The 10,481-nt window shown below is 41.4% G+C and overlaps 1 protein-coding gene across 1 annotated transcript; it reads left to right on the forward strand.

Moving 5' to 3' along the window:
• The first annotated feature begins 5,071 nt into the window (after positions 1-5,071).
• On the forward strand, positions 5,072-6,709 carry LOC103703277 (transcription factor MYB1-like). The gene is made up of 3 exons (XM_008786073.4): positions 5,072-5,318; positions 5,759-5,888; positions 5,974-6,709. The coding sequence occupies exons 1-3, from the start codon at positions 5,090-5,092 to the stop codon at positions 6,554-6,556; spliced, it is 942 nt and encodes a 313-aa protein (XP_008784295.2). The 5' UTR covers positions 5,072-5,089; the 3' UTR covers positions 6,557-6,709.
• Positions 6,710-10,481: the final 3,772 nt, after the last annotated feature.

Here is a 10,481-nt window from a genome sequence, read left to right on the forward strand (position 1 = left end):
TGCATGCTAGGGTTTTTTAGAGGAAGAGAACAAAGGTATACTGTGGAGTTGATTCAGAGAGTTTCTTTGTCTCATAAACTTCTGCTCAAGTGGGGTATGATACTGTCCTTTCATCAGTGAAAAGTGTTCACAATTGCAGTGACAAAGAGGCTGCCTAACAGTACAGTGCTGGCTTTATCTATTTTGATGCACAGTATTAGTTTGACAAAGCTGGCCATCTATTAATGCACATTGTTTACCTCATTTCATTTCATACAAGTTAAGAATGAAAATTTGAGAAAGCCCTGAAGTAAAAAAAAAATAATCTATGGAAGCAGATGTGAGGATCCGTACGGACGTGTGTTTAATCTCACATTGGTTATTCGCTTAGTAAATCTTGGGTACTTATACAGGATCAAGGAACCCAAATAATACCTTCCGGCTAGCCATTTTGGATGAGATTCCGGGTTGTTACAAATAGTATCAGAGCGGTCCCGACCCATAACCTATGTGGACTAAGGGACACTGCAGCACGAATTCATTGAGGCTGACCATGGGCTAATTGTAGTGTTTGTGATTAGATTTGAATAGATATGAACCCTTAATCTGACGAGGACGTCAGAGCTTGAACGGGGGAAGTATGTGAGGATCTGTGCGGGTGTGTGTTTAGTCCCACATCGGTTATTCGCTGGGTAGATCTTGGGTACTTATACAGGATCAAGAAACCCAAATAATACCTTCCGGCTAGCCATTTTGGGTGACGTCCTGGATTGTTATAGCAAATGAAGAAGTCGAAAGCTTTGGACTAAGGGATAGATATACAGGTTTTATAAGATCCTTGTTTTATGATTTTGGAGCAGGGAAATTATGTTTTTATTACTTTGATTTTTCACTTTTTTTTAAAAAAAAAAATACATATGCATAGATATGGTTCATAGTGGGGCAGGTGAGTTACTGCATTTGATTAATTACTTTGTGAGTGTATTTTCTATTTTGGAAAGCAATGGCTGAATCACCATCAATCATTTCATAAAATGATGAAAGGAGTGCTTGTGAAGACCCTTGGCATTTACCTCTCTCGGTAGAAAGGGGTTCAATCATGGTTTGCCTCTCCATGACTATATCCTTTTTCCCTTCTGGCTTTAGCTGTAGTTTTCTTATATTTTGTGGAACAAAAACAAGATGGTCCCTCCACCTTCTCTAGAGAGCAAAAGATGGTCACATCTTTTATAGCTATTTATATGTGGTCAGGATAGGATTAGCTAAATATTGCACCTTCGGTCTAGCTTGCAGTGATGAGATTATTTTCTTGAAATTTTGGGTTTGTGATAATAAATAAGGTTTTCTGCGTGATAATAATAGTCATTAGCGGGCTATGAATGAAAACTTATATGGATTGAGATCGGGATTAATTTAAAAAATAGTTCTTTCTTGAGGTACATTTGATATTGGTGTAATTAAGTATATTATTTTTTGATAACAAAGTATATATTTATATGTTATAAGCAAATGTGTTGATTTTTATGGTGGCGAACGAACCATGTGCTTAGTACTGTCACCAAAAAATCTAAGACTACAACATTTGTCATGGGAATGTATAGTACAAACTTCACACCATCTATGTATCCTCGCTTTGATTCCTGACATAAAGCCATGAGTAAAGTAGAGAACTTTGGTTAAACTAATTAAAAGGCGGCTTAATGTTCTTGGCCATGCAAAGCATCATACTCTGAGTTGGCACCGGCACATTTCTTATTGCTAGATTCTAATCCAATTATAAGATCAAGCCTTCAAACCATTAGATATAGGATTTGTCTGGCTGTACTCATGTGAGAATCATATGAAATGCCGTTTTTAGCCCATTCAGTAGTGTGATACTGTGGTAGAACTGGTCATGCACACATGGAATTAAGCACCATTTCAGTGAGCTCTATAAATCTTTTATTTACTTGGGAAAGACATCATTAATTAGGCTGTAGGAAATCTTCAATGCCCATGAACAGGGGCGGCCCAATGCATTTCGGGGCCTAGGGCGAACTCATTAAATGAGGCCTTTTTTAAAATAATAATAATAATAATAAATTTTTAATAAGTATAAAATACTTTAAAAATTTATTTAAAAATAATCCGTCTAGCTTTTTGAGATGCCTAGGGCGGACTCACTAAATGAGGCCTTTTTCTTTTTTTTTAAAGTTTTTCATATCCACATTCATATTTTCTATTAGACATTTGAATATAAAAATTATATTACCAAACAAAGCAATTAAGATAATTACTACAAACAAATTAAAATATAAAAGAGAAAAAATAGAAGAGAAAATTTGTAACAAAATTATAGAAATTGCAACAAAATTAGGAAAATTAGACACTGGATGTTGAAAATATAATCAAACAACAAAAAGAGGGTTAGAAGGATCACACCATATGTTGTGCTACAGTGCCACTAGGCCCACTACCCACTGAGTCACTGTCACAGACTGACAGACTCAGTCTCTCAGTGACAATTGACACCATGACACGGACGTGAGGGCTCAGGGCTGAGGGGACGGCCGGGCCCGCCGGGGTCACGGGACAACGGGAGCCGGGGCCGGGGAGGGAGGCGAGGGCCGAGGAGGTCACGCCGTCTGCCGTCACGGCCTCACGAGTCACGCCTCACGGGAGCCGGGGCCGGGGTCGGGCGAGGAGCGGAGGAGGTCACGGGCTCACGGCTCACGGCCACGGGAGTGACGGACTGACGGCCTGACGATGTCACAGGCGGGGTCCGGCCGTCCGGGGACTGGGAGGCGCTCAGGCGGAGGAGACGACCTCGCCGGCTCGCTGGATTGAGCCGGACGGGCCGACGGGGTCACGGCCTCACAGGAGCCGGGGGCCCGAGAGGCGGGAGGGAGGCGAGGAGGTCGCGGGCGGCGGGACCGCCTGGATGCCGGGGAGGTGGGGCGCTGGGGTCGCGGGGACGGTCGCGGGATGCAGGGGCCCAAGGAGGCGGGGAGGCGGACTGGCGGAGGCGCGGCCGTGCGGGGGGAGGCGAGGAGGAGACGAGTAGACGACCCAGGGCCGGGCGGCAGGCAGTCACACCTTCACGGCTTCACGGAACAGTCGAACAGAGCTGTCAGAGACTCAGAGCAGAAGAGGATTGAGGAGTGGAGGAGGAGTGGAGCAGGATGAGGATTTTAAAGAGAGCCAGAGAGGAGGAGTGGACAGTGGAGCACCCGCGTCTTGTCGAGGTAGCCGTTGGCTCCTGCGGCCTTACCCTCTGAGGCTCTGACACTGTAGCTAGCTAGTAGCTAGGAGCGGCCGAGCGGGAGCTGGGAGGCGGCCGAGCGGGGCTGCGGGAGCTGGGAGGCTAGAGCCTAGGATGCCGTCGCGCGGGGGCCTTCTCTCGAGCCGGGGCCTTGGGCGACCCCCTAGGTCGCCTAAGGCTTGGGCCGCCCCTGCCCATGAAACAAGCTAAGGAGCCAAGCTCCGAAGAGAAGGATGGCTATAATTCACTGCGACTACAATTCTCTCCTGCTGCATTGTCCTTTAATTGGGGTACTTCCCCATCAACTTTCATATTAATCTCGGCGCAATTCAAACTTTCTAGCTTAGATAAAAACATTTCTTTGTATTATCCCACTCAAATTAATATAGAGTAACCTTGAGATTATCATCATATGTACCATTTCAAGCAATCCGGAATAGGTAGGGGTGCAAATGGGTCGGATCGGGTCGGGTTCTGGGTGACTCCGATCCGACCCGATTTTTGGATCCTAATTTTGGACCCAGATCCGACCCGATTAAAGATTGGGTCGGATCGGGTCGGGTCCGAATCGGGTCCGAATCGGGTCCGGATCCGAGTCGGGTTGGGTTCGGGTCCAAATGGAGTCCAATTTTTTGTGCTTTTGGAAAAGAATTTGGGCAAATCTAATTTGGTCATATCATAATTATGAGGTGCGTCACCCATGACTTGAAAGACTTGCAATTGACCTCCAGTTAGAACAGATGACCCCTGACTAAGTCGGTCTACAAGCCAAATTTCATATCACACTATTTTTTGTCCATATGACTGATTGGACGGAACTTGGTGTCTCCCGGCTCCCCTCTCACGAGGACAAAAAAAATCCCAGACCTTCTTCCAAAATCCAATTCCATTGCAGAAAACTGGCACATGACCCATATTCAGTTCGGTGTTCCTTGACACCAGAGGTATCAACAGTGTAATAGACCGAGAAAAAAAAAAACTTTTTTTTGATTTTTTTCTCCTCTTTTTTTATCTCTTCGGATCTATTCGGTTCGGGTCGGATCCGTTCGGTGAACCCAAACCCGACCCAAAAAATAATTAGGATCCAATTTTAGGACCCGACCCGGACCCGCGGGTCCTAAAATTCGGATCGAATCGGATCTACGCGGGTCGGGCCGGGTCGGATCTTGGGTCGACCCGACCCATTTGCAGCCTTAGGAATAGGTGATGAATTTGTTAGTCATCTTGGGCTGACATACTCAAAGTCTACCGAGGACAGTTGGGCCTTCTCTGCTAATGGATGATTCACTTGATACGTATTGAAACACTAGTGTTGCTCTGCTGCAGCACGGCACTTTCATCTTCTAAATGCCATGAGACACTGCACTCCCACTTTATTCCAGCAAATCCAACTCTTCAGATATGACTGAAGGCTAGCATTCAAAGAGCTGGGCCACATCTGGACTTACTCTCTCTAGGACATCTCCATCGCGAGATAAATGATCAGATCAGACGATCCAAATGCATGTCGAGCCAAAAGGAGCAAGGGAAGAGGGAAGATTCTGTGTACAACTGATTACAAGATAACGATGGCAACGACGAGAGCATTGAATGGCCGGTGAGAAGAGCAGGTGCAGTTGGCCCTCGCAAACTCCATTGATGTCCATTAATGGTTCAAGTTAATGGCCTGATGTAGGTCACAGTATGGTACGCGATGATGTTCATGGACATGAAGCATTCTTTATTATTTGTTTATTTATTTATTTTGCAACCAAAGTTTGGCGAGTGGTCCATGCATATGTGCCATCGTAGCCGTCGTTGACGTCATGGGAGGGCCCAACGTCGGCCATTAAAGATAGGGTGCCCCTCCATCACTACTTCAATTATTGTATGCATGCATGTGAGTCGGCCATTAAAGATAGGGTGCCTACTGGAGACTGTTTGCCAAATAATGGTCATCAGGAGAAGGCTACTTCGTCTTCGAACATGGGTAGAAGCCGATGTGGCTCAAAGGAGGGATTGAACAAAGGAACTTGGAGTGCCATGGAGGACCGGATCCTCACTGACTACATCAAAGCTCATGGAGAAGGGAGGTGGGGGAAGATTCCCAAGCGAACAGGTACGAGCAGATTAAAAGAACTAGTTGCTGTTCTCTTTGCATTTCTATGCGTCAAGAGGCCATTTAGCCTACCTGCTACACTTACTATACATGGCAAAGACTCTCACTGTATGTGTGTGTGAGAGAGAGAGATATAGAGAGGGAATGTGTGTGTCACTGGTCTCAAAGGCTATTTGGTGTGCCACATAACCCCTATAGCAAATTAATGGACTCGTTGTGGCTACCTTGTGGCATTTACAAGGCTATCGAGTCTGCCGTAGATCTCCTGTAGCAAATAAAACAACCGGTTGCTTCTTTCTGCATTTCCAAGTCCTCAAGGCCAACACATAATCAGTTGGAGAATTCTTCATCCATCATATATCTTTCAAGTAATTGTTTCAGTAAATTTCAATCATGAAATGATTTGGTTTCTGATATCATCATCTGCACACATGTTTCAGGCCTAAATCGATGTGGGAGGAGCTGCCGGCTTCGATGGCTGAACTACCTGCGGCCAGATATCAAGAGGGGGAACATCTCCCATGAAGAGGAAGACCTCATCATCAGACTCCACAAGCTCTTAGGGAACAGGTATTTAATTATTATCCAATGCTATGAGAGTTTTTCCTCTCCTCTCTTAGTGAGTTGTTAATTTTCTCCCCCTTAAATCCTACAGGTGGTCTCTGATAGCTGGAAGGCTCCCGGGTCGAACAGACAACGAAATCAAGAACTACTGGAACACAGTCCTGAAGAAGAAGGCGCAAGTTCGGTCAGTTCCATTAACAAACCTGATGTGTTCGAACCAAGATGAAGAGAGGAAGTCCAAGAGCAAAACAAGAGTTCGAGCTCCACCATTTGAGAATCCAGCAAGGTGCAGCGAGGCTGAACTGAGTTTAGATCGGCATGGCAACCAAACTGTTCATAAGAATGAACTCAAGGCGCTCGTGATGGACGACATGGCACCAGAGAGTTCTTTGTTAGCTCCTCAAGATCATGACCTACTGAACTTAGTGACGGGTTGCAATACTGACGGTCTATTCCGCCCGTGTCTCCTTGACTTCGAGCTCTTCCAACTCGTTGGGGACAATATCCAACAGGACATAGGGGACCGTAACAATGGTAAATTGTGCGTGCCTTTCGATGAGAATGTCATCTCCAGCGGAGGAATGTTTGAGAATTGGATCGGGACCGACCACATCCAACCATATGGCAGTCTTGATCTTGGATCACTGGCTACTTTCTTCGAATCCGAGTCATGAAATCTTGGGCTATCAAGCACCACGGTTTGATAGTGGTTTGCATGTAGAATTATGTTACCATACTTCAGCCCTTTCACCAGTGTTTGTTGTTGTTTATATCAATGCAACTCTTTCACAAGTATTCGAATAAAATTTAACTCCAGTCCTCTAATATTTCCATTTTTTTCCTCGCCGTTTCTTTTGCTAGCTTGTAAGGGCCTTGTCATCACGGGTGGCAATTAGATCGGGTCAGGTCGGATAGGGTCGAATCCATAATTCAACAATCCAAATCCGACCTATTTATTAAACAAGTAATCTGACCCATACAACCTATTTATTAAACGTGTTAAATAAGTTAGAAGGGTTTTAAATGGGTTAAATTGATTTAAACATGTTAAACAAGTTAAGCGGGTTGGGTTAAATAGGTTAGAAATAGGTTAACAGATTTCAAACAGGTTAAATAGATTTTAAACAGGTTAAACGGGTCGGTTTATAATCCGATATAATTATTAAATAGGTCAAAATAGGTTAAATGGATCAAAAGTTTAAATGTGAATTTAACCTATTTAATAAATAGGTTTAGACGGGTTGACCTATTTACGATCTAAATCAGTTTATGTCAAATTCAAATCTACTTAAAATGGATCGTTCGCAAGCTAAATTGGCAAGTCAGGTTATAAATTGCCATTCTGGACGTGTGCAAATAAGTCTCCGCTTCGACTGTTTCCACCGACTAGCCGAGCCTCAGGGCACTCTTCTTTAGCTTATGACAATCTCTTTGATGACAAATGATGATGACCATGCAAAGAAAGTGACCGCTTTTTCTGACTCGCAAGTACAAGTCCAAAAGATGTTGGTTAATAGGAAAAAGAGGAGGGCTTCTGATCGAGGGTCGAAAGCTTCGGACATTGTTCCAAAATAATCTTGTAAGAGAACAAGATGAGAGCAAAATAATATTTTTGTCGTTCTAACTCTAAATCTTTCCATAATAAAGATTAGAGGAAGTAATTTTTCACAAAAAAGATAGAGAAAGTGAAACATATGATGAGAGTCTTTCTTTAAGCTTTCAGATGTCCCTTGAAATTTCTAATAACCTTATTTATTTTTTCTTTTGGTAGAAAGAACCTCATTTCTTTAACTTAAAGTATAGTATCTTTATGATCAATTATCTTAAGTTCTAAGAATATATATATATATATATATATATATTAACTTTTTTAAATGCTGAGACTATACTACTCTCCTAGAAGATTTTTTTGTACTTTTATGAAGTGCGGACATGGATATGGAATAGCATGAAAAATGACGCAGATAAGCTGCTCATAGCAAGCATTAATTATAGAAAAAAAAGGAGAGCAAAATATATCTTTAATTTGATCTATTCTCAACGAATCAAGATACACCATTTCGGTACTGGGCTCTATACCTTTGCCACCCTATTACTATATTGGTATGCTCGGTACAAAAGCCGATTCAGCATACCGAGTGTTGATACACCTTCCGTACCATGTATCGGTACCAAACCAATATGGTACGGTATGTGCCCTATACCGTCTTGCTCATCATCATTTTCTATATCCATGAATATCACAACGTCTAAATTTGGTACTGAAGAATCTCTACACTTTTAAATGATACCAAAGCATCTCTAAGGATGCGTCACATCTTGTGGTCTCCACTTATGTATTTTCTTTGATAACAGATGAAAACTATGGCGCATGATTGAGGCATTCTGACTATAATTGTGAAAACCTTTTGCACTTGTGCAGTGAGCATGCGCATGATTGAGACATTCAACTACATCAATTTATATTGGATAAGAGTTGTATTTTACTAAACCTAAGATTAACTACCTCAAAGGGTTCCTTTTGTGCGCACTACATCAAGATTCGTGATAATATTTTGGCAAGCATAGCTTGATATGGTCTGTGGAAATTTTCAAGACATCACAAATTTTCTTAAAGTGGAGTCCCTTGGAGGTAGACTTATGTCTCATAGCAATGACATTATAATAAAACAGATGAAGTAGGTTGAACTTTGATCCCACTTACTAAAGAGAATAAAAAGGGGGAAAACAAGCACCAATATTCTGCATCTCCATAACTTTTGTATCGAACATCATCTCACATCCATGAATTCGGCGCAAAAAAAAAAAAAAAACCCATGTCAACAAAATTCTTTATCTTCTTTTTGAGAAATGAAACTACTTTGTATATGAAATTGTCATAAAAATTTCTCCACCTTGACTGGCCTCGCGTAATATTTGTTTGTTTCTGCATGCATGCCCCTATTTAGCATGCATTTGTCTCAACTTATTTGGTCATATGTAAATGGAGGAATCATAGACTCAATCCCTCAACAATTTTGGATCTTTCGGTATTACCCCCTTGGTGGATTGAGATTTTCCAATTAAATCCTTCTATAGGTTTCTGAACTATCAAGACCTTTTATAAAGCTTTGCTTCTACTATCTATAAATGTGTTTCTCATAGAAAAAAAAAACTTGTTTAACATTTTTAGCGGTTAGGAACAAGCTACACAAAGGAGAGATAATTGTGTCATGTGTTCAATTGTTTAAAAGAAGATCGATCAGGGAGATCTCAATTCCTTTACATGCCAGACCATTTTGGGACCACCTATCTATATAATGAGATTTTATATCCTTCCAGTGGCTCTTTTTAGTTTGCACCTCCTTTCTTGTCCAGAATCTCACACAGACAAGTTAGCTAGAATATGCTATTTCGATTTCTTGGCTCTAAGCATTCAAGATCTATCCCGTGCATAGTCGATGTGGAACTAAACACATGCCTCCGCAAATCCTTACATACTCTCTTATTTAAGCCCTAACGTCCTCACCTGTCAAGAAATCTAATCACAAGTGCTACTATGAACACATGCTGCAATATCTTGTAGTCCATATAGGCCATTGGCCGAATTTGTTTTCATACTATTTGTAACAATTTAAGACCTCATGCGAAAAAACTAGCCATTAAGTGTTATTTGAATTTTTTGGCCCTATACAAGTACTCAAAATCTATCCAGTGCATAAACGATGTTGGATTAAACATGTGCCCCCTGATCCTCGTATCTTTTCTTTCCTATATCAAAAGAGAACTAATAACAATAATTCTCTCTTTCACCATAGAGGATTTTTTTTCGATGATGGATAGCTTTGTCCTAGGAGACAATGCGGCACTTTGTATTGTGACATTGAAAGGCGAAATTGAATTAGTCCACATTCATTGAATGAAAATGCCCTTGTGTCCCCATAATTACTCGAATACAAAGGGATTCAATCATCAAAAACTCTTTGGAATAGTTCTCTTAACCATTATCATCCCATAGGACAAAGTGGTGATAGTGTGCTCCAGGAGAATTCGAATCTATCTCGGACCTCTCCAAGAAAGCTCTTTAGAAGAGGCGTATCAACCAATTGAACTGAACCATTGAAATGGTACGGCAAAGATCACATGATATGGCTAATTTTTTTTTCTTGAAAAATTAAATACAAACATGCCCACCACTAAATTTACTGAGAGATATTAGTTCAATTGATATATCAAGCCAATCTTACTCCAAACAATATACTACACTATAAATGATAAAAGAATTGAAGCAACCCAATAAACTTTAATGAAAGGCATTAAATAGTTCAGAAAATGACTTAGATGACTTCCAATTACAATTGATTTTTTCCCTCTCACTACCGAACATGCTATTGAAATTATATTTTATTCCAACGAATTCGAAACTATGTTTTATCATACTAATGCAACAATGCATCCTCTTTTATTAATGCCGTCTAATTGCCATACAACATTTGGTCATTAGCACAATCAAATCTCATCACCTTATCGAGATAAGTTTAAAAAAGGAACGCTTATCATTTACTCTTTAGCAACATGTGATAATTACCATTCTAACTTTTGATTAGATGCTTGCCAAAC

This window comes from Phoenix dactylifera, chromosome 11, assembly GCF_009389715.1.
Source record: "Phoenix dactylifera cultivar Barhee BC4 chromosome 11, palm_55x_up_171113_PBpolish2nd_filt_p, whole genome shotgun sequence".
NCBI classification, from domain to species: domain Eukaryota; kingdom Viridiplantae; phylum Streptophyta; class Magnoliopsida; order Arecales; family Arecaceae; genus Phoenix; species Phoenix dactylifera.

Coding starts and splice junctions, on each gene's coding strand:
- LOC103703277 (XM_008786073.4), top strand. CDS start 5,090: ATGCATGCATGTGAGTCGGCCATTAAAGATAGGGTGCCTACTGGAGAC. Junction 5,319..5,758: donor GAAGATTCCCAAGCGAACAG/GTACGAGCAGAT, acceptor CACATGTTTCAG/GCCTAAATCGATGTGGGAGG. Junction 5,889..5,973: donor CACAAGCTCTTAGGGAACAG/GTATTTAATTAT, acceptor TAAATCCTACAG/GTGGTCTCTGATAGCTGGAA.